At 42.5% G+C, this 23,959-nt stretch overlaps 1 protein-coding gene across 2 annotated transcripts in view; it reads left to right on the top strand.

Annotated features, from left to right (window-relative positions):
* Positions 1 to 4,683: 4,683 nt before the first annotated feature.
* Positions 4,684 to 23,959, top strand: part of PRELID2 (PRELI domain containing 2) — an 80,703-nt gene continuing 61,427 nt past the window's right edge. Inside the window, exons 1-4 of one of the 2 annotated variants that reach the window (XM_070374553.1) lie at positions 4,684 to 4,929; positions 20,781 to 20,838; positions 23,214 to 23,287; positions 23,847 to 23,870. In XM_070374553.1, coding sequence (XP_070230654.1) covers positions 4,855 to 4,929; positions 20,781 to 20,838; positions 23,214 to 23,287; positions 23,847 to 23,870 — 231 coding nt within the window. In that variant the 5' untranslated portion in view covers positions 4,684 to 4,854. The remainder of the gene's footprint in view (positions 4,930 to 20,780; positions 20,839 to 23,213; positions 23,288 to 23,846; positions 23,871 to 23,959) is intronic. The other variant, XM_070374554.1, reaches the window with a different exon arrangement.

Below are 23,959 nucleotides of genomic sequence, written 5' to 3'. Positions count from 1 at the left end.
TACGTATATTCAATGTGTAACAGCTTTGGCACTTAACCCTCCACCCCACTTCTCATTCAATATTTCAAGGAAATATGACCCATAGGTTTAGTAAAGTGGGGATTAAGAATTAACTAGTGGGTTTCACAATTTGGTTCTTGGTGACCTTGACAGCAGTAGGTTCAGTGGAATGCCAGGGGCTCAAACGGTTGGAGTGGGTTCAAGACATTATAAGAACAAAAATGGACCAGAGAATTGAAATGGAGCTGGCAGAAGATATGGGGTTAAGGGTGGGTGGATTTTTTTTTTTTTTTAAGATGGACGAAATCACAATGTACTTGTATGGTGGCTTGAATGACCAGTAGAGAAAAAACTGACGATGCAAAAAAAGAGGGAGTGGATAAGGCTTGAGACATGTCCTTGAACAAGAAAGAGGACAAGGAATTTTAGGGATGTAGTAGAGCTGTGTAAGGGAGAAAAAGTTTTCCTTTACCCTTTTAGGGCCCCTGGCTGGATGTGAAAATTAAACTAACGATGACTATTAGGAGAAAAGCATTGTTGTTTAGTTGCTAAATCATGTCTGACTCTGCAACCTCATGGACTGCAGCCCTCCAGGCTCCTCTGTCCATGGAATTTCCTGGGCAAGAATACTGGAGTGGGTTGCCATTCCTTCTCCAGGGGATCTTCCCAACCCTGGGATTGAACCCATGTCTTCTGCATTGCAGGCAGATTCTTTACTGCTGAGCCACCAGAGAAGTCCTAGAGAAAAGGATACAGATTTATTAACTGTAAGTTTTATAAGTGACATAGGAGCCTTCATAATGAAATGAAGACATGAAGAAATGGTTAAACATAAGAGTTTTTATTCTAGCTTTGATAAAGAGTCAGCAGTTGTGGAGAAGTATAGGACAAAGGGTATGATGAGGTAAGTGTAGTAAACAGGGGGAAACTTGGCAAGCTGTGTTTGTTCAGATTCTTCTTGGTGACCCTTCATCCTGGAGATAACGATACTTCTTCCCTCTGGGTATAGAGAAAAGATCTGCTTCAGGGGAGGAGGGTAGGGGAAGGCCAGAGAGATCTTCCTGCTTCTGCAGTTTGGGCAGACTCCTTCAGTTTAAAACACCCTCAGTATACTGAGGTGCCATATTTTGGGCTACTGTGTTCTGAACCTCATCAGCTGGTTGTTAAACACAGCTATTATTAAATGTTAAATTATATAAAATTACTACTAAACTATATTTTGAAAGGTAATAGATATTCAAAAAGCTTCCCTTCCTAATTCCATTACTACCTTTACCATGGTCTATATTCTTGCAGTTATGTCTGTAGTGTGTGCGTGATGGAAATGACACCACCCTGGTCGTTTGAAATTGACTGTGGTGGGAGTGTTTACACCACAAAAATTGCAGCCATTGGACATCAGGCCTTGTTTTGGTTTGATTTTTAATGTAGAGCTGTTTGTTAACCATCTGCAGCCCACGACTGGATGTGGTGGACAAGTGCAGAGATTGGCCCCAAAGTGTTAGCAGTTCGTCCACAAGAACAGGAGAGAAGGCAGGGCAAATGGACAGGTGGGTAGATATGACAGAGAGATGTTTCCTATTACTAAGTGAAAAAGGAAGCTACATAATCACTTGAGAATGAAGCTGGGGAGGGAGGTGTTGGAGGCTTGAAGAGAGAGGAGCCTGGGACACGAAGTGGATTAGAAAATTGCAGGGTTTTTGTTTATGGTCTAAGCGCCACTTAAAAGGCTCCTTGAGATTGGTTACAAATCTAAATAGAAGTCTGGGTGTACACTTTTCCTCCAGGCTCTCTCAGTGGTAAGGCAGTGAGTAAATGGAGAGATGGATTTATTCAAGGTTTTGCCAGATCAGAAGCAGAAGATATTAAGAAGAGGTGGCAAGAATACACAGAAGAACTGTACAAAAAAGATCTTCATGACCCAGATAATCACCAGGGTGTGATCACTCACCTAGAACCAGACATCCTGGAATGTGAAGTCAGTGGGCCTTAGGAAGCATCACTACGAATAAAGCTAGTAGAGGTGATGGAATTCCAGTTGAGCTATTTCAAATCCTGAAAGATGATGCTGTGAAAGTGTAGCACTCAATATGCCAGCAAATTTGGAAAACCAGCAGTGGCCACAGGACTGGAAAAAGTCAGTTTTCATTCCAATCCCAAAGAAAGGCAATGCCAAAGAATGGTCAAACTACCGCACAATTGCACTCATCTCCAGGGACAGGGGAGACTGGTGGGCTGCCGTCTATGGGGTCGCACAGAGTCGGACACGACTGAAGTGACTTAGCAGCAGCACATGCTAGTAAAGTAATGCTCAAAACTCTCCAAGCCAAGCTTCAGCAATACATGAACCGTGAACTTCCAGATGTTCAAGCTGGTTTTAGAAAAGGCAGAGGAACCAGAGATCAAATTGCCAACATTCGCTGGATCATCGAAAAAGCAAGAGAATTCCAGAAAAACATCTATTTCTGCTTTATTGACTATGCCAAAGCCTTTGACTGTTTGGATCACAATAAACTGTGGAAAATTCTTCAAGAGATGGGAATACTAGACCACCTGATCTGCCTCCTGAGAAATCTGTATGCAGGTCAGGAAGCAACAGTTAGAATTGTATATGGAACAACAGACTGGTTCCAAATAGGAAAAGGAGTACGTCAAGGCTGTATATTGTCACCCTGCTTATTTAACTTATATGCAGAGTACATCATGAGAAATGCTGGGCTGGAGGAAACCCAAGCTGGAATCAAAACTGCGGGGAGAAATATCAGTTACCTCAGATATGCAGATGACACCACCCTTATGGCAGAAAGTGAAGAAGAACTAAAGAGCCTCTTGATGAAAGTGAAAGAGGAGAGGGAAAAAGTTGGCTTAAAGCTCAACATTTAGAAAACTAAGATCATGGCATCTGGTCCCATCACTTCATGGCAAATAGATGGGGAAACAGTGGAAACAGTGTCAGACTTTATTTTTTTGGGCTCCGAAATCACTGCAGATGGTGATTGCAGCCATGAAATTAAAAGATGCTTACTCCTTGGAAGGAAAGTTATGACCAACCTAGACAGCATATTAAAAAGCAGAGACATTACATTGTCCACAAAGTTCCATCTAGTCAAGGCTATGGTTTTTCCAGTGGTCATGTATGGATGTGAGAGTTGGACTATAAGGAAAGCTGAGGGCAGAAAAATTGATGCTTTTGAACTGTGGTGTTGGAGAAGACTCTTGAGAGTCCCTTGGACTGCAAGGAGATCCAACCAGTCCATCCTAAAGGAGATCAGACCTGGGTTTTCATTGGAAGGACTGATGTTGAAGCTGAAACTCCAATACTTTGGCCACCTGATGTGAAGAGCTGACTCATTGGAAAAGACCCTGCTGGGAAAGATTGAGGGCAGGAGGAAAAGGTGACGATAGAGGATGAGATGGTTGGATGGCATCACTGACTCGATGGACATGGGTTTGGGTGGACTCCAGGTGTTGGTGATGAACAGGGAGGCCTGGCGTGCTGTGGTTCATGGGGTCGGACAGGGAGGCCTGGCGTGCTCTGGTTCATGGGGTCACAAAGAGTAGGACACGACTGAACGACTGAACTGAACTTGCCAGATCAGTGTGACTCTGTGTGTCACGGGTAAGCGAGATTATGCAATTATAAAGTAAAAGTCACTACCTCAGAGACTTCTCTGATTCATCTTAGCTAAAATTATGTCACCTGTAACTTTGACCTATTATCTTGTTTCTTTTTCTATTTTGTTTGTTGTTGTTGTTCAGTCGCTGAGTCGTGTCAGACTCTGCCACCCCATGAACTGCATGCCATGCAGCATGCCAGGCTTTCCTGTCCATTACTATCTCCTGGAGTTTGCTCACACTCATGTCCATTGAGTCAGTGATGCCATCCAAGGATCTATTTTACTTACTGGGTGTTAAATCATCTGATTGACTCATCCCACATGACAGAAGGGACTGTGCTTTCCTTACTGCACTGTGCTTAGCACATAGTAGGTGATCAGGAATTCATATGTTAAATAAGGTATTGGATTAATGGATTCACTGGCTTGTTTTTGTAAAATCTGTACAGTCGAGTGAAGACCATTCCAAATTCTTTTTGTATCTCTTGTTTCCTCTTCCCATGGTCTTTAACCTTTTATGAGTGTAGGAATTTCTTGACGGAGTCACACGCAGATACAGGCAATTTCTATGTACTTGAGACGCAACCTGGAGCCTCAGAGGCAACTGCCCAGGTCCTGTGAGGAATGCAGTTGTTGGCCTCTGTCACACTGAACTGGGCAACACTGAGGAGGGTTATATTACAGTCCCTAAACTCGGAGGGAGGGTAGTTTATGTATTTATTACATCTTTTTAGTGCTGCCAGTAGCGGCTTAAGTAAGGCTCCAAGCGAAGTGATGACAAAAACCCCAGCTGCAAGGTTCAAGACTCCCCAGCTGTGAGGTGGAAACTTGGGTCCGCAGAGGCACGCGTGGCGAGGCCGTGGGGGCGTGGCGAGGCCGTGGGGCGTGGCGAGGCCGTGGGGCGTGGCGTGGAGTGGGCGAGGTGTGATCAGACCGCGGAGGGGCGGAGCCGGAGTCAGGGCGGGGCGGGGCCGCTCCTGAGGCCTCCAGCCACACCGCCCAGGGGCCCGGCACCTCCCTCGCCTGCCGCCCAGACTGGCGGAAGGGGACGGGGAAGGGAAAGGGGGCGTGCCAACTGTCTGTTTTTCCGAGTGGACAATAAAGTTTCGAAAGTTTGAAAAAGGAAGAGAAAAAAATCCCCAAGCCCCTTAGGCTTCCCGGGCGTGGACGCCTGCGGCCCGGCTCAGACGGAGCTCTAGCGATAGTGTGCTGGCGGAGGCGTGGTCGGCGCGCCGGGATGGGGGTCACCGTGGACGTGCACGAGGTGTTCAAGTACCCCTTCGAGCAGGTGGTCGCCAGCTTCCTCCGAAAGGTATTCTGCCCGCTTGGTCTCGGCTGGGGCTCGCGTTTTCCCGCGCTGCCCCTGTGGCCAGGCCGTCTGCGCTCTGGGCAGCGTCGTCCGAAGTTCCCCTCCTCCATTCGGCTCCCTGCTGCCCGCGCGGAGGTCCGCATCCAGCTGCGGGCTTTTCCTCTGGGATGTGCCGGGCGAGGGCGGGGGTGGATTTCCTCGAAGGCTGTGCCTCCAGGATGAGGGAAAGGCTCAGTGCTTGGCATCACGTTCACATCCTGCCGCAGCTGGAGGGAGAGACGCGGGGAGCCCAGGTTCTGGAGCCCCTTTGAGGTTGCACAGGGCTTGTCGATGTCTCCAGTAAATACATCGTTTACTGAGTCAAAGCTAGTGGGGGCCGTTGATGCCGCCATCCTAGTTTACCCAGCACTGTCGTTCTACCACTTCACCCCTTTCTCTTTTATTAGCAGCTGTGGGACTTTGGGCGCCTCCGTGCCTTAGTTTTGTAATCTGTAAAATGGGAAAAATAATAATACCAATTTAGGAGTTGTGAGGATTCAAGTGAAATACTTCCTACAGAGTGCTTATCACAGTGACTGATGCTTGCCTAGTAAGTCCTTTGAAAAGTTATGGTTATTCGCGCTACTGTAAACTGTCCACTCTAGTCTCAATAGTCAGTGGCCCTCTTTATCTCAAGAACTTTTCTTGAAACTGTGGCTTGTAATGGTAGAATAGTAAATTCTTTGAAAAATCAAGCATCCAGATCTGGGATGTGGGACCCCTGGGTTCTAGTCTGGTTCTACTTTTAGTTAGTTCACTTGATGACGTTGGTCAAGGGTCATCTTCTCTCTCGAGGCTTCAGTTTCTTCATCTAAAGATGTGTTCTATTAAAAAAAGCACAGCCTAAGGGTTGAGAATTAGATTTTTATTGGGCAGACTTGCTGAGGACTTAAGCCTGGATATAGTCTCTCAGATAGCTCTGAGAGATTGGCTGAAAGAGGTTAGGGAGGAACCAGAATATATAAGTTCAAACAAAGAAAAAGATAGTTGACTGTCCAAAGATGACTGCTATCGAAAGAAAACCAGACATCTCAAGTTAATGGAATTAATGCTTTTCTGTGTATGGAATAATTCAAGAGTCTGGACTCAATTGAAATTCCTTTGATAGGCTCCTTAACTGTCTAGGGCCTTTATCCTGTTTTTCTCTGTCCCGAATCCCCTCAGGGAGCACCCTCAGGATTTTTATGTCACAACATTGTGCGTTTACTGAAATGGCAGGTGACATTCTTTGTCTACAGATGAGAGTGTTGTATCAGAAGACCTTTCAGCTTACACATCTTAAGGGAGATTTGCAAGAATTGTATTTTATCTTGGGCAGACGCCACTGGCAATACTCTCTGGAACCCTGGAGATGGGTTTTTAAATTTATTAAAAAAAAATTATTTGACTGCATCCAGTCATAGTCAGAGAAGGCGATGGCACCCCACTCCAGTGTTCTTGGCTGGAGAATCCCAGGGGCGGTGGAGCCTGGTGGGCTGCCGTCTATGGGGTCGCACAGAGTCGGACACGACTGAAGCGACTTAGCAGCAGCAGTCATAGTTGTGGCCTGTGGGATCCTTTTCTTTTTAGTTGCGGCATGTGAGGTCTAGTCCCCTGACCAGGGATTGAACCCAGGGCCCCTGCATTGGGAGCCTAGAGTCTGAGCCATTGGACCACTAAGGGATGTATATTAAAAGACATAAGACCTGACCTCCATTAGAGGAGCTGATACTGTTGGGGGTCCAGGTCACAGAGGAGTGAGTGGGACCCTGGTAATGATGGGGTTGCTATGGAGCCTTTTGGGGGCAGAATGCCAGCTTGTTGACATTGTTAATTGATCTCATATCTAAAATAGTACCTGGCACTTCCTAGGTACTCAGTATACATCTGATGAGTGATGAATGAATAAAGAAATATTTATTGATCTGATGTAGACTTTGCCTTAGACTAGGCTTCTGGGCCCTGAAGAGAAAAAGCTACCACCCCATTTTTTGTTAGGACTGGCACTTTGAAATGTGAGTTCTCCAATGGCACTGCTCCTTTGGAAAGCCTTTCTGGGTTGTCCCCGTCACAAGGTAATCTCTGCCTTGTCAGAGCTGGAGGGACACGTTGGGCCTCAGTGACCATCTTTGACAGTGTTGGATAGTTCTGCATGTGTCTTTTTCCTCATTAGACTCTAATAAGCTTCCTCGGGGTAGGAAGCTTATTAGTGGAAGGAAGCTTACTGCAGAAGCATGTAGCACAGGGCCAGACTCATTTAGAGAATACCTGGCATGAGTCAGGCTTCTGGGCTAAATGCTTTTCTTGCCTTCAGCAGGTGTTTAAAGACACTTTTCTTCTGGGTAGCAGGCTCTGTTCTGGGTATGGGGCACCATAGACAGACCCTCTTCTCAGGGAGCTGATGTTCTCTAGTGGGTGTGACTAACATGAATAAATGATTAAGAAGCGAACAGATAACTCCAGCTGATGATGTGTGTTTATACAGGGAAAGCACACAGGTGTTGTGAAGTTTGGAGAGTGCCGTTAGGGAAGGCTTCCTTGAGAAAGTGGTGTTTGTGAAGTTATGGCCGAGGCATGAGAGGAGTTTCCTAGTTTCCTAGGGGTAGGGGGAGAAAGTGCTTTCCTACATTACCCTGTTTGTTCCTCCCAGCAGCTTCTGGAAGTAGTTATGGTGGACTTCCATTCTATTGTCTGGAGAAGCCGAGGTTCAGAGAAGTTTAAGTAACTTTTCCAAGTTCTTATAGCTAGCAAGTGGGAGAACCAGGATTTCAACACATCTGAATCCAAGCCCATACCCCTAATCACTAGGCTGTGCTACCTTGCACATAGTAGGCACTCAGATAATCATTGAGGGAATACAGTGTTGCAGACTCAGCTTTGCTGTGCTCTGTATCCAGTCTCAGTTTCTTTTTGCCTGCAATCTTCACTCAGGGTTTATTCATCTCTGTGGACCCCTTATGCCTGGTTTAAGGGTATAGCTTTGAAGATAAGAGGGGAGAAAATACATTGTTTCAGTTATCTCTTTGTGGTTGTTGTTCAGTCAAATATGTCCTAGTCCTACTCTTTGTGACCCCATGGACTGCAGCATGCCAGGCTTCCGTGTCCTTCACCATCTCCCACAGTTTGCTCAAACTCATGTCCATCAAGTCAGTGATGTCATCCAACCATCTCATCCTCTGTCATCCCCTTCTCCTGCTGCCCTCAATCTTTCCCAGCATCAGGGTCTCTTCCAGTGAGTCAGCTCTTCTAATCAGTTGGCCAAAGTATTGGAGCTTCAGCTTCAGCATCAGTGAATATTCAGGGTTGATTTCCTTTAGATTGACTGGTTTGATCTCCTTGCTATCCAAGGGACTCTCAAGAGTCTTCTTCAGCACCACAGGTTGAAAGCATCAATTCTTTGGTCTGCCTTCTTTATGGTCTGACTCTCACATCCGTACATGACACTGGAAAAAACATAGGTTTGACCATATGCACTTTTATTGGCAAAGCGATGTCTCTGCTTTTTAACATGCTGTCTAGGTTTGTCATAGCTTTTCTTCCAAGGAGCAAGCATCTTTTAATTTCATGGCTGCAGTCATTGTTTGTAGTGATTTGGGAGCCCACGAAAATAAAATCTGTCACCGTTTGCATTTTTTTCCCCATCTGTTTGCCATTAAGTGATGGGACCGGATGCCATGATCTTAGTTTTTAGAATGTTGAGTTTTAAACTGGCTTTTTTACTCTCCTCTTTTACTTTCAAGAGGCTCTTTAGTTTCTCATTACTTTCTGCCATTAGAATGGTATCATCTGCATATCTGAGGTTGTTGATATTCCTCCTGGCAATCTTGATTCCAGCTTGTGCTTCATCCAGCCTGGCATTTTGCATGATGTGCTCTGCATAGAAGTTAAACAAGCAGGGTGACAATATATAGCCTTGTTGTACTTCTTTCCCAGTTTTGAACCAATCAGTTGTTCCATGTCTGGTTTTAACTGTTGCTTCTTGCGATTATCTCTTGCTGTGTAACCGATCACCCTAAAATGTTTTAGAGGCCTAAACCAATGGTAAGCTTTTAATTCTCATGTTTCTGTGTTTCTGTGGATTGCCTGGGCTCAGGTGGGTGGTTTCTAGGTGCTTTGTGTTATAGCTGTGGTCACTTATCTAGCTGGGTTCAGTTAAGATCTGGAAGGATTCTTTTTTAAAATTAATTAATTAATTAATTAATTTTTGACTGTGCTGGGTTTTCATTGCTGTGCCCAGACTTTCTTTAGTTGCATTGATGGGCTTCTCATTTTGGTGGCTTCTCTTGTTTCAGACCACAACTCAGAGTCTTAACTACTGGACCCCCAGGCAAGTCCTAGAAAGAATTCTTATAAAGTACTTAGCAAAGTGCCTGGCACATAGTAAATAAAGACTGAGGAGGATATTTGAAAGGTAATGAGAGGGTAACAGGCAGGAAGGCCAGGGGTCTCCAAATGGAGGAAATAGCCTGCAAGTGTCAGACATTTTTATCTCTCTTAAGCGGCAGGAGGAAACAAACTAGCAATATTTTTTCCTTCTCTATACAAATTTAAAGGAGGTTTCTCTTAAAATACTGTGTTGCCATAATGACACCCCGGTTTCGCCTGAAGTTAGCTATTCTCGAGCCTAGAGATAACCAATGTCTTTTTCTTATGGAAATGTTTGTCTTAAGCTATGCTAATGTACTATGCCTTTACCCCAAACTCTGTCTCCAAGTCGGTTCCGCCTCTTGGCCCAGAACCTACTTGACAAACCAGTATGGATATTGTTCCCCTAATCTGTGTAAATGAAACTATTTGTATGGTGGTCTGCCCTTCTTCAAGATTCAAGTTAATCATTTTATGGCCCAGGATAAACCATTTATCCCAAAATGCATCTTATGGGTGAGGGGCCTGCTGCCATTCTGAATTTTAAGACATTCCTTTCTTTCATTAACAGACTGCTAGTGACTATATAACATCCAGCTAAAGACTAGCAGGGGGGTACTCTTTCTGCCCCCTTCTGATGCCTATGTCAGAAGCTTTCTCTATCTCCTTTATACTTTAATAAAACTTTATTACACAAAAGCTCTGAGCCATCAAGCCTCGTCTCTGGCCCCGGATTGAATTCTTCTCCTCCGGGGGCCAAGAATCCTGGTGTATTCGCGTGATTCAACAACAACCTTTCAGTAAGGCCAGGGAAAGAGGAGGAGAACACCTGCAGAAAAGGTCTAGAGATGGGTCAGTGCACTTCTAGTCACAAAGCAGTCCTTCCAGAGATCCCTGGATGGGGCTAAGGGGCTATCTCTAGGAAGTCAGTAAATTCGTTTGCTGTGAGAATTTTCACCTTCATTTAAAGTCATGAGCTGGAAGTCAGTAGCCCTGGAGTCCATTCATTGTGCTTCCTTCAGTACGAGCAGTTTTGGGGTGGCCTTGGGAAAGAGTTTCCACCATTCTAGACTGTGCCCTTGTGCAAATTAGAAAGAGGCATCGTTGAGGTGGTTTATCCCATAAGCTCGCAGTAAATGGGACTAGTGGGAAGTCTGCGGACTGTTAATACAAGTTAGAAAGAAGTGCTCCTTCTTCTCTGTGGTTGTAGCCCTGCGCTCCCTGGCCTGCTTGGCTGGAAAACCTTGTGCAGTCGGCAACATGCACAACCGTGTGAGTCAGCCCTGCTGTCTTAAGTTCTTGCATGTGGAATGTTATGCTGTGTACCCCACCAATCTCCCAGTATTTTTGTGAGAAGCAAATGTCTAACAGTTGACAAAATTTTTTTTAAGCATAAGGTAGTAAAATGATCCTTTTGGCAAAATACACTTTTCTTTTTCTTTTAGTCTTTATGTATTTTTTTTTTTTTTTGGATTCAAAGGAAAGTGCTTTGCAGAAGGGACAATCATCTGAGGATCTCTGGGAAGCATTTAATCTGATGTTGCACAATGGTATGTTTGAAGGCGCTACAGCAGTGAGGAAATTCTATTTTAAACGGAGTCTACTGATCTCTGGCTTTTGGTATGTTAGGGCTTGCCTTCCAAGTTATAATATCCTACTATTTTTAAAGCCTTAGGAATGTTTGCTCTTCTTACACCTGCCTGTTGGATACCACAGGCAATATATTAGCTACATGCTTTCAAAGTTAAGTGGCACCTTGAAAACAAACACCTCAATACTCTTTGTTCGTGGAGTGTAATGTGTCTCAATGAACTCTTCACGGAGGAATGCTGTGAAAACCAAAATGGTTTATTCATCAGATGCTAAACTGTACTTTCTGTGAACTAGTGTCAGTGCTCTTGACAGTGTGTTTTGGTTTGTTTCTTTGTATGACTCTCAGCTTTGTACTTCTCATCATTTATAGCTGCTTCCTTTCTTTTACTTAAAACACCCAGAAACAGAGCCCACTACTGCATAGGTGGATATAGCAGCTGCTAGGCTGCCCCATCTTTGAAAGCTCGTGTGGGCTCTTTCATGGGCTTGCCTTGCATGGTGAACTGGATTCCTATATTTTTTAAAAGTTTCTTTCTAAAAGATGTCCTAAATTTTGTCTACCTGGAATTGAAAGTCATAAAGAAGGACTCAGAGAGCATTGATTGTGCCTGGATTTTTCTTGTTTATTCTCTAATGAAACCAGAGAAGTTACGGTTTTTCTCACCATCGAGTTGTTCAGGTTCATTGTCTCTTTTTTGTTTAATTATTGGCCATGCCATGTGGCATATGGGATCTTAATAGTTCCTGGACCAGGGATGGAACTTTCACCCCCCTGAATCCGAAGTGTGGAGTCTTAACCACTGAACTGCCAAGGAAGCCCTTCAGGTTGATTTTCTTGTTATCCTATAGGCAAAAAAGAGCCATTGTGAATAGAGTGTAAGCTTCCTGGGTGGAGGTTTTATCATCTGTTCTTGATGTATCTCAAATATCCAAAGAGATCATGAACATAGTAGACAGTCAGCAAATCCTTATTGAATGAATGAGTGAAATATTCTCTTCTGGGATTTAGCCTTGTGCAATTTCAGGCTGAAGTTGGTGTGGGATTCAGTAGCATGTCCGTCCTTTGGGTACTGTAACAAAATGGACAGAGTAAAATAATTTCTCTGCTTCAACACAGTGGCTTCAGGTTTTATTTATTCTAGCCAGGAGCCTGATGTTCTGAACAAAATGGTTTGAATGTTTACCATTAAACTCATAAAGGAGATTTATGAATGGCTATTTCCATTTAGAGTAGAAAGTTGATTGGGTAATTAATAATGTTTCCATTTCTGATCCTGTCTTTTCTCCCTTGCAAATCTGGCACTTAAATGTGGGGAACATCTCTCTGTGCAGAGTTCCTGAAATATTTGAGATAGACCTGTATTTCCAAAATAAGTGATCTGACAAATGATAGGCCTGGGTTAACATGTGGTTATTTATCTTTTTGTTCACACTGTGATAGTCCTTCTTCACTTTTAACTTCCTCTCCTCAATTCTATTAGAAAATTAAGCACAACAGGAAGGAGAAGTTACAGAAAGGAAGAGCATGGGCTCTGACATCAGCTGGGGTCCGGGAGCTTTTAGCTGTGAGTTTGGGCAAGTCAGTTCACTTTTCTATGCCGCAGTTTCCTCATTTGCAAAATACTAATAATACTGTCTTCTGGAGTCATTGGGAAGAAGTAAGTTAGATAATGAACACAGTGCATACAATATTCATAGTGTAATGTAGCCACATGGTAGGTGCCACACAGTATCTCTGCAGAGATGTTTACTAACTTGGAGTAATAAAGGGGAGAAGGTGAAAGTGTTCAGTCATTCAGTCGTGTCTGACTCTTTGTGACCCCATGGACTGGAGCCCACCAGGCTCCTCTGTCCATGAAATTCTCCAGGCAAGAATACTGGAGTGGGTTGCCAGTTCCTTCTCCAGGAGATCTTCCCAACCCAAGGATTGAGCCTGGGTTTCCCACATTGCAGGCAGACTCTTTACCAAGTGAGCCACCAGGGAAGTCAGTAGTGAGCATGAATAAAGGTGTGCATTTGCATTATGATTTATTTTTTATTTGGCATTTAAATAGTACCAAAGCATACTTGGTAAGTTACCTAGTAGAGATTATGGCTTAATCAGTGCCTGGAAGATAGGAGATTTTTAGCTGTCAAAGAACTAATAGTTAAACATTCTTTATGTGTTTTCTAATAGAAATTCACAATAGATCTGTGTATCGTTTGGCCTCTGGGAGATGAAAAGCTAAGAAAAACATAGCCCTGGCCTCAAGGAGTTTCCTGTTATGGGGGATAAAGGGAGATAAGTTATTTTGTATTTTTTGTAATAAGTGCCTTCTTAAAGGCATATCACAGACATACCCTGTAGGGCAAGATTGATGTTTTAATTATTGGTAGCTCAGATGGTAAAGTCTGCCTACAATGCAGGAGACTGGAGTTCGATCCCTGGGTTGGGAAGATCCCCTGGAGAAGGAAATGGCAACATACTCCAGTATTCTTGCCTGGAGAATTTCATGGACAGAGGAGCCTGGTGGGCTCCAGTCCATGGGGTCGCAAAGAGTCGGACACAACTGAGCGACTTCACTTCACTTCACTTTACAAGAGCTTTGAGAGTACAGAGTACTCTCTGCTCCAATGCAGTGCTTTCCTTCATGCTTGTGGGAAGGAAAGTATCTGGGAGTACTCACACAAATGGTTTTACTAATCTAGAAATATTAGAAACATCTATTAATTTTTGAATAATCTTTTAAATATATCTGGATTGCAAATGGATACTATTAATATACTTAATATCACACCACAGTAAATTACAAGATAAAGACTGAAGTCTTGAAACTAAGTTTTCAAAAATATTGATTCGTTTTTTAGTAGCAAACCAGTAAGGTGCCGAATGTTACACTTTACATAACATTATTTCCTTGAATTCCTATAACAGCTCTTTGAGGTGTGGCCTTTTTGTTTTGTTTCGTTTTCTAATTTCACAGATGAAGAAACGAAGGCAGACTGAGATAAAATAATTTTTCTGAGATTCCCATAGGTGGGCTTCAACTCAGGTCTCTTGGATTCTAAAATCCTTTCTGTTTTCCAGACTGTCTTTAATTTTGTTTACTTCTTAAGCTTTCATCAACTTACAAAATGTTGCAGAACCAGAAAATTCCAGTATCCTTAACTTCCCCAAATACTGTATAGTTTATAAAATGAGGGAATTACCGCTGATACCACGTTAACTCTTATAACAGACATTATTCAAATTTTGGCACTTGCTTACTAATATGGTATTTTTTTCAGTATAGGATTCAATCCCGTGCTCTGGGGTCCAGGATCCCACTTTGCATTTAGTTGTGTCTTTGTCTCCTCCTCAGTTCCTTGGTGCTCTCCTGAATCCTGGTTTCTTTCGAACAGTACCTGTCAGTTATTTTGTAGACATTGTATCTCTAAATGCGTTGGGTTTGTGTATGCCTTTAATGTTTAGGGAAGAGGATGTTCCTTTGTACAATTGTATAAATGATACTTTTTAAAGAATTTCATCATGTCGTTGCCCATCATTGGGACATTTTGGCATGCATGAGGGTGGCTGGCCATTGTTTAGAATCAGAACTTGTCTACCAGGAGGGCCTTTGAGGATCATCTGGTGGGCCATCGGCCGGGGTTCACAGGTGGCAGCATCGCGGTCTGCAGGTCCTGGCTTCTTGTCCTTTGTTCTGTCTACTTCATCCTCCTACTGAAGAGGCCAGTGAACAACCATTTGAAATGTCTGCTGACTTCACTGTGTTTAGTCTTTGATATTGACATTTTGATTAATCACTTGATCTTGGTATTTTATAATATTTTATTTTACAATCAACTGTGCTTTTCTTCTAAGATAGACTGTTGCATGTAGCTCGTAAAGGGAGTTTGGCACAGCCCACGGTGATTTCTTTGTGTAACTAAATGCCAAATCTCTTTCAGCAGCTCTATCCCTCTGCATGCATGCATTTGGCAGCAGCCTGGGTAGCAAAGATTCCCTTAATGCTTATAAAAGTAATATGTTAACATCCCAGACTGATTTGAGGTCCCTATGGCCTTCTTTGCAGGACTAATACAGATACATCAGCTAACTGCTTCCTTGTGCTTGTGCTGTCTTGGATAATGCTGTTTGCAAGTTGGTAAACAATGGCTCCTTTGGAGGTCATTGACTTTTTTTTGTGCGAGTTTTATAAAAGGCAGGCACTGACTTCTGGCTTTTTTGGGAAGTTGGCATTTTATTTAGATATTTATTAAGAAAATTTGTTTGGCTGTGCGGAGTCTTTGTTGCAGCATGTAGACTTCTAGCTGTGGCCTGCTGGCTTACTTGCCTGGTGCCATGTGGGATCTTAGTCCCCCGGCGAGGGATTGAACTCATGTTCCCTGCATTGGAAAGCGGATTCTTAATTTGGACCACTAGAGAAGTCCCGAAAGTTGGTATTGTAGTAGCTCCACTCTCTTAAGAGTAAGCTTTATGAAAGCTGATTATATTTCTCCCTCATGTAGATAAGAAAGGTAAATATACCCTATCTTCATGAATCTACTCCCAGAAGTATATTGACTGTTGTTCCTGTAGTTAGATACTCTCTCTTGGCCTCTCACTCGTCATAGCTAAGTGTTTGTTTTAATGTTTATGGTGTTTTTTACCTTTTATTTTGCAGTTTCTGGCTTCTTGCCTTTTAATATGTAAAAACAAATGAAAGCAAGGTATATGACAATGTAGGAGGAGGCTACATTTTACCCTTGTTAGACTTCAGTTCAGTTCAGTTCAGTCGCTCAGTCGTGTCCGACTCTTTGCGACCCCATGAATCGCAGCACGCCAGGCCTCCCTGTCTATCACCAACTCCCGGAGTTCACTCAAATTTACATCCATCGAGTCAGTGATGCCATCCAGCCATCTCATACTCTGTCGTCCCCTTTTCCTCCTTCCCTCAATCCCTCCCAGCATCCGAGTCTTGACTTACATACATATAATATAAGCAGTGATATTTGCAATACATTTATATCTTAAGAAAAGGTAAAGGACTAGTTTATATATTGTGTGAAGAAAGTAAGAATTGTAAGTAAATTCAAAATGATCTCAAATATACCTTGAAAAATCCCTCATGTCACCCAGAACGTTTGGCAAATGTGCAAATCTCTGTGAGGTAGTTCTTAGCCACTGCAGTCTGTGGTCCACTGGATGTACCAGGTCCAAGGACGGTAAGGGTTCTTGGCTGATATCTGGCTCATCAGACCACTTTGCTTCCATGAAGAGTCATCAGTGTGAAGTAGAAACCGGAAGATCCCAGGGTTGCCCTGCACATGGTCAGGCTTTATGCCATTATGGTTTTTTGTTTGTTTCTGTTTTATTTTAAAGATTCTTTTTTTAAAAATGTGAACCACTTTTTTTCCAAGTCTTTATTGAATTTGTTACAATACTGCTTCTGTTTTTTGGCTGTGAGTCATGTGGGATCTTAGTTCCCTGACCAGGGATCGAACCAGCACCCCCTGCCTTGGAGAGCGAAGTCTTCACCATTGGACTTTCGGAGAAGTCCCATATGCCATTATGTTATCAACACGAGACTCCTTATCTTAATGCATTTTAATAGATTTACTTGTTTTGAGGAGGATGAAATGAGGTATAATACACATGGGGCCCTCTACTCCAGCACTCTGCTCAGATAGTAGATGCTCAGTAAGTCTTTGATGTGCTCGATCACGATCTAGCTTGATCCTTTCCACTGTCACACTGTGTTTGTAGAGGTGTCCAGAGAAACCTGGTCACCTGCTTCCTGTCTTCCCAAATTGGCATTCCTGGTGGTGACCTTCTCTGAGCTGGCTTCCCTCTCTGGGTCCCTTGTTATCTGACTTCAGATACATTTTTGTGAGTTAAATCATGAATGTTCAAGTTACTACAAGATGGTGTCAGATCATTTCAAGTGATGCCAGGTAGGGGGAGCCTCAGCACAATAAATCTTTAAAGAAACTTGAAATATATGCCTTTCATGTCACAGTATTTAGCTTTTGTAAGTAGACCTCTGATTTCTTTTCCCGTTCTTCTATGGAAGGAAACTTGAGGCTCCACATCTATTCAACTGCAAAAGTAGTTGCACAGGAAAATGACCTGAGTCTTGTAAATGAGTTTACTGATATGAATAGTCTGGGATTTCTTGTGTTTGACTGAGACAACTTCCATATTACTTTGTAATTTATAAGAATTGTCTAGTTAGTGACCCTTAAGTGTTTTACCTGGAGGAGGGCATGGCTACCTACTCCAGTATTCTTGCCTGGAGAATCCCTATGGACAGAGGAGCCTGGTGGGCTACAGTCCATGGGGTTGTATAGAGTTGGACATGACCGAAGTGACTAAACATAAATATTTTACAATGGCCCCTCTTCACAATTCCCATCCTATTATCCCTATGATTTATTTTGTCATTATTTTATTTTATTTTTTTTTCTAACATGTAAAATTTCTAAGAATCTACAGTTTTGTTTGTTTTATTCCTTTATCCTTAGTGCATTGAACAGTGCCTGCATAGTCAAGAAAATTGTTAAATGAAGAATGTTTTTGCTATTATTTAAATCGATATCCTTTACCTTAGGGGATTCCCTGGTGGCTCAGACGATAAAGCGTCTGTCTGTAATGCGGGAGACCCGGGTTCGATCCCCAGGTCTGGAAGATCCCCTGGAGAAGGAAATGGCAACCCACTCTAGTACTTTTGCCTAGAAAATTCCATGGATGGAGGAGCCTGGTGGGCTACAGTCCATGGGGTCGCAAAGAGTCAGACGTGACTGAGCGACTTCACCTTTACCTTAATAAGCAAATATTAAAGTTATAGAAAAGCATAAATAAAGCATTTGAGTTTGTTGTTGTTCAGTCACTCAGTCGTGTCTGACTCTTTGCGACCCCATGGACTGCAGCACAACAGGCTTCCCTGTCCACTATCTCCTGGAATTTGCTCAGACTCAATGTCTGTTGAGTCAGTGATGCTGTCTAACCATCTCATCGTCTGCTGCTCCTTCTTCTTTTGCCTTCAATCTTTCCCAGCATCAGGGTCTCAAAGAATTGGCTCTTCTTTGAGTTTGTAATCTTTAGGAATTTCACTGCTAATTTTGTGCAGTAATCAGAACTTAGGAAATTTTTATCATTAGCCTTCTCTGGTGATTACATTTACAGCTTCTTTTGTAATTTAGTTCAGCCATCTTCCTGCTGTTTACAGTGTATTTCTAATATTCATCAGTCAGGGTATATTGATGAATATAAGACAGTGTGTAAACTAGAATTAGAGTAGAGGCAGTATTCTCATATTCTCATTTTACCTTAGTATAAAAGTTCTGATGTATACATACACACACACTTAAAAACTGAGGGCATCTGTGTGAGTCTCAGGTATCTTGCTAACTTCAAGGGTGTTGTGTGAGGCCCCCTTCCTGAGAAACACAATAGTTAAACCTGACCCCCTGTGGTGAACATTATCTTCAAAAAAACACTGAAAGTTAAACTTCAAGAAAACAGGCATCATAATTTTGAGCATTTTTTTTTCCTGTGGCAAACATGAATGAATGAACAAATAAATAAATATTTAAAAAGCCATGCTGGGGAATTCCTTGGTTGTCCAGTTGTTAGAACTTGATGCTTTCAGTGCCAGAGTTGGGTTTGATCCTTGGTCACAGAACTAAGATACTGAAAGTCTTTCAGTGTGGTCCCCCCGCCCGCCAAAAAAAAAAAATGTTGTTGATTAGTTCTCAGAATTGCAGTTGTCCGGATGGAAGTGTGACTGGCAGAGTTTACGGCCTGAGGTCTGGTTTGGGGTTGAGGATGCTGAGAATGGAGCCCAGTGCTCTCTTCATAAATTGGTCCCTTGGTCCCTGAAGGGGGTAAGGTTTAGTTTCCACATCCATCCTGGAGGTCAGTGAGGTTTATCTTCTAGATGGTTCATTCATTCAGCAGATATTCATTGAGTGCCTACTATGTGCCAGGCACTGCTAGGTGATGGAGATAGAGAAGCCCTGCTCTTTCAGAGTCTGTATTCTAACCCCTTGTCCTTTTGGGCCACAGATATCTTTAAGAATGTTCCCTGAAGATCAGTCAGCCTCTTATATACACATACATACACACATGGATGCTCACAGGCACACAGCTGCTGCGGGGTTGGGGAGAACCCTGCTCATTGAATTTCCTTTACCATTTCCTGGGTTCAGAAGGCTTACAGCTCAAGCTTACCAAGTGGAGGGCCCTGTCTCCTACCCACGCCCCCATCTGTCTGCTGCCCTGGTCTCCCCCTCAGCACTTTATGCTGCTTTGGATGAGACTCGCCTGTGATTTTCCTTTCGGATTAGATCTCACTATGAAGCAGTATGCCTCTGGGAACAGAACCTGAGGGGTGCTCAGCAGGCCTGGTGAACAGCCTGCTTGTCCTACAGCTTTGAGGACTTCTACGCTCTTAAGTCTCCTTTTTTGCATCTGCGACATGGAAAGGGTGGGATTTGAGTAGCTGAGATGTTTGAAAATAGGTTAGGTGGGCAGGCCTTGAAGGCAAAGGAAAGTATCTGTGGCTAAATTACAGTCTTGACGCTCATTAACTGATTTTAAGCAAATTACCTAGTTTATCCAAGTCTTATTTCTCACAGGTGGAAGGGAGAAAAAAAAAAAAACCCAACATGGAACTCAAGGAATAGTTTTGAAAATCAAACTGAAATAATGTATTAAGCTGCCTAGGACAAAAATGGTAGCTATTATCAGCTCTTTTAACATCCAAATTGTGTTTCAGGGGAATTTAATCCATAAATAAAGTATTTATTTTGCACTTTTTTCTTTATTGAAATATAGTTGATTTACAGTGCTGTGCCAGTTTCTGCTGTACAGCCCAGTGACTCAGCTGTGCACATATATACACTTACTTATTGAGGACCCGGCATAGACTTCTGTGATTACACTCCTGTGATGCTGACCCAGCCCACCAGGCAATAGTAAAGGACAATAGTGAAGGAATGCGCTGTGTTTTAGGCCGGGTTTAATTTTGTGGCTCTACTATTAACCAGCTGGCTGACCTTAAGTTTTCTGATTTTCTTTAGTTTCCATTTAGTTTCTGAAAGACAATGATATCCCATAACCCAGTCACAACAGAGAGGCTGATTTTAAAAAAGATCATGCAAGTAAAGCATTTAGCACAGTGCCTTGTACAAAGAATACTCCTGAGTTATGTAAGGCTGGTTCAATATTATAGTAGTATTATTGTTGCTGTTCAGTGCTCAGTCATGTCCGACTCTTTACGACCCCATGGTCTGTCCATGGAATTCTCCAGGCAAGAGTACTGGAGTGGGTTGCCATCCCCTTCTCCAGGGGATCTTCCTGACCCAGGGATGGAACCCTGGTCTCCCGCATTGCAGGCCAGACTCTTTACCGTCTGTGCTACTAGGGAAGCCCAGTATTATTATTAAGCTTAACCTAACCTTCCCTTCTCCACCCAGAGCTAGGCTGACTCCAACAGGTACAATTGGTGACAGCATCTCACTTATCTATTCTGAATTAGTAAAATTAAGACATTTGATTGCAAACTAGCCTTAGAGATTGCTTGTGCATGTATGTGAAGTCACTTCAGTTGCATCAGACTCTGTGGCCCCATGGACTATGGCCCACCAGGCTCTTCTGTCCATGGGATTCTTCAGACAAGAATACTGGACTGGGTATCCATTCACTTCTCCAGGTGATCTTCCCAACCCAAGGATTGAACCTGCGTCTCCTGGGTCTCCTGCATTGGCAAGCAGGTTCTTTACCACTAGCGCCACCTGGGAACCCCCTAGAGATTGCTTGAAAAAGATTTACAGTTCCTGCAAATAAGTGGTTGCTATAAAGTAATTCGTTTTGCCAAAAAATGAATGGTAATTTTTCTTTGTGTGTTTTTATTTAGTATCCAAACCCCATGGATAAAAATGTCATCTCCGTAAAAATTGTGGAGGAAAGAAAAGGTAAGTATTACTGAGTTTTGTAAAGATGTGTGTCTGTGTGTGTGTGTGGCCTGTGATATTTTAAACATATCTATTAACAGGTATAGCTCTGCATTCGAGGTGGCTGATCAGAAAGAGCACCCAGCCTTTCCAGCAGTAGAAGACTTGCCATTCACTCTTGTCATCTTCTCCATTAAGAATTGATGACAGCTGTGACAGTTACCATTTTTCAAAACTTAATGTGTACCGGGGACTTTTATTTTTATTAACTTAATCCTCAGAACGATATAATTCCTTTTTAATGAATGAAGAAACCAAGGTATAGAGAGGTTAAGTAACTTAACTGAGGTTACATGACTTTGTCCTTTAATATATTCACATATCATTTTATGACAAAATAGGTGTGACTAATAGCACGTATATGAGATGTGACTGTAAAGTGATTGGATTATGGAGTCAGAACTGTGCTTAACAATATGGTTCACTATTGACTAGAGCAGGGCTTGACAAATTATCTTTGTGTGGCCTGTTGTTGTAAATAAAGTTTTATTGGCACCCAGCTATGCCCATTTTTTTATGTGTTATCTGTGCTTCTTTCCTTATCACAACAGTAGATTTGTAACAGAGACTGTATGGCTCACAAAACCTAACATTTATTTATTATCTGGCACTTTACAGAAGATGTTTATTGACTGCTGGACTGGAGTGTAGGGGTCTTTCCTGTTCTGTCATTCACATCTCTGGTAGAAGTGTTTTCACTCTCAGTGTTTGAACTCGAGAGTTGGGCAATGAAGGAAGCTATAATGGTGCTCATTGTCAAAGTATAAACCTTTGGAGACAGGCAGGTCCGGTCTACCAGGCTCTTGAACCTCTTCTAGGAAAACATGAGATGCTGCTCTTTATTTCATGACTCTGAGGCCTTCTCTGTGCTTGGTGAAGAGAGAACTATCTTTGTGAGGGTCTTTTCTGCATTTCTATAGCTCTATAAATACGATGAAAAACGATTTTCTCAGGTACCTGTACTCATGGGAGAAAGGTTTTACATGGTATTAGAGAAGTTTGATTTCAGGTCCTAATTTCGTTCCTATCTACATGACCTAACTTCTTGGAGGCTCTATTTCTTCTTCTTTCAAATGGGAAAGTAATCACAGCCTGTCTTTAGGTTGTTGAGAAGAATCAAGCAATAGAACAGCATGCATATTCCAAAGTGGTTAATTATAATTTCTGCCGTTGACAGGGGCATCTTCACCTCCAGGAGTAGCTCATCCATTTTCTCTATGTGTGCTGCAGACTTTGGATGAGATGGCCAAAGGGTGCCAGTGGGCAGAGGAGATGAACCAGTTTCTCATCCTCCCAACAACTTCAGAGTATTCAGGGTGTTTGCACCAAGGTTCAGGACTGTTATAGTGTTATAGTCCAAGCTTTGAGAAACCGTGAAGGAACTTGGCTGAGTCATGTACTTCACAGAGCAAAAGACAACACTTCAGAGTTTATATTTTTCTCTGATTCGCTTTCCTTTTTTTCAACTCAAATTTATCACATTTTTTTTAATGCCCTTAATACTATTCTGTAAACTTTTTTCCAGAACAGAATAGTTCCAGCCACAGAGAGTCTGCTTCCCTATGACAGAAGAGTATGCCCAATGTAATAATAATAGGTTTAAATTCGTAGCCAGAAATCGGTGCTTGAAAACTCCTTTGGTACAGAAGGTGACAGAATTAGATTCTCCATTGTTTTGTTAAAACATGTTAAACATTAGCTGCAGCTGAGCAGAAGGCTCATTGGCCATGGCCACTGGAGTGTTGACATTGATAGTCCAGAGCAGTGAACAATTTGTGTCTTTTTAAAGGTCTCATTGGAGACTTCAGAAATAGACTTTCTTATTTTATTACTTTAAAAACTTTCTTTTGGTTGTACCCTACGGCATGTTGGACCTTAGTTTCCAGACCAGGGATCGAACCCATGCTGCCTGCATTGGCAAGAGGAGTCATAACCACTGGACTGCTGGGGAAGTCCCCATTTGCAATTCTTTTGTCCTTGACTTTAGAATGTGCTTCACTGGTGGCTCAGATGGTTAACAGTCCGCCTGCAATGCAGGAGACCTGGGTTCGATCCCTAGGTCGGGGAGATTCCCTTGGAGGAGAGCATGGCAACCCACTCAAGTGTTCTTGCCTGGAGAATCCCATGGACAGAGGAGCCTGGTGGGTTCACAGATATTTGGAGAGATTTGGTGAAGGAAAGTGGTCAGGGAAGCTGGGTTTTGAGTTAAACATTTTCTTTAGGAATTCTCCATATAGAAAATTGAGATTGACATTAAAATTTTATTGACATTAAAATAAGAATACATTTACTTCAGTTGTTTTTTTGTTTTGAGTGTAAACATTTTCTGTTTCTAGATGTGTCAACAGGGATCATCTATAGAAAGAGGATTGCAGTCTGTCAGAATGTGGTTCCAGAAATTTTAAGGAAGGTAAACTCATTTCAAAATTTAATCAGATTTTGTGTAACAGTGGGTGATTTTCAAATAGTCATGCAAAGAAATAGCGTTTTCTGATGTAAATAAGTGTTAGAAATTTCCCAGTTCTCCTGTCTCCTAGCCTTTCAAAGGAAGACATCTGTCTCCTCTCCAACCTCAGTTTTGATAGGTGCTACCAGAGAGAGTTTTTTTCCTATATGTTTTGCTTCTCTTTTGTGGAGGGCGCTTAGTGTACATAGAGATGGACTGCAATTATTTTAAGATACTTTGGCTATTTTGCATGAAGTGACCATCTTTTCTGATCTGTCCATGGTTAGATACGACTCTTAGGTAAGAATAATCAGAAGGGGGCAGGTGGTAAATATTTCATCTGATCTTCAGTAAGGAAGAGAAAAGCTTCAGTTTCCATTTCACTGTCAGAGAGAATGGTTTTGGTAGTATAATGTTCTCAGCACCCTCTGTAAGTCTTTTTGTGTCTATTTCTGTAAAGTAATGGTATTGATGATGAAATCTTCATGATAGCAAATTGTTTTTTCTCTTTGAAATCCTTAAGCACTCTGATGATTGCTGGAAAGAGGTGAGTGGAAAATTTTAATCACATTGCTTTAACCATAGGGTGATTATGACAAAAATCCTTAGAATCATTAGGGAATAAGAGGAGAACGT

This window comes from Bos mutus, chromosome 7 (assembly GCF_027580195.1).
Source record: "Bos mutus isolate GX-2022 chromosome 7, NWIPB_WYAK_1.1, whole genome shotgun sequence".
Classification (NCBI taxonomy): domain Eukaryota; kingdom Metazoa; phylum Chordata; class Mammalia; order Artiodactyla; family Bovidae; genus Bos; species Bos mutus.
Note: the sequence above shows the minus strand (reverse complement) of the source record. Positions and strands in the feature narration are given on the sequence as shown.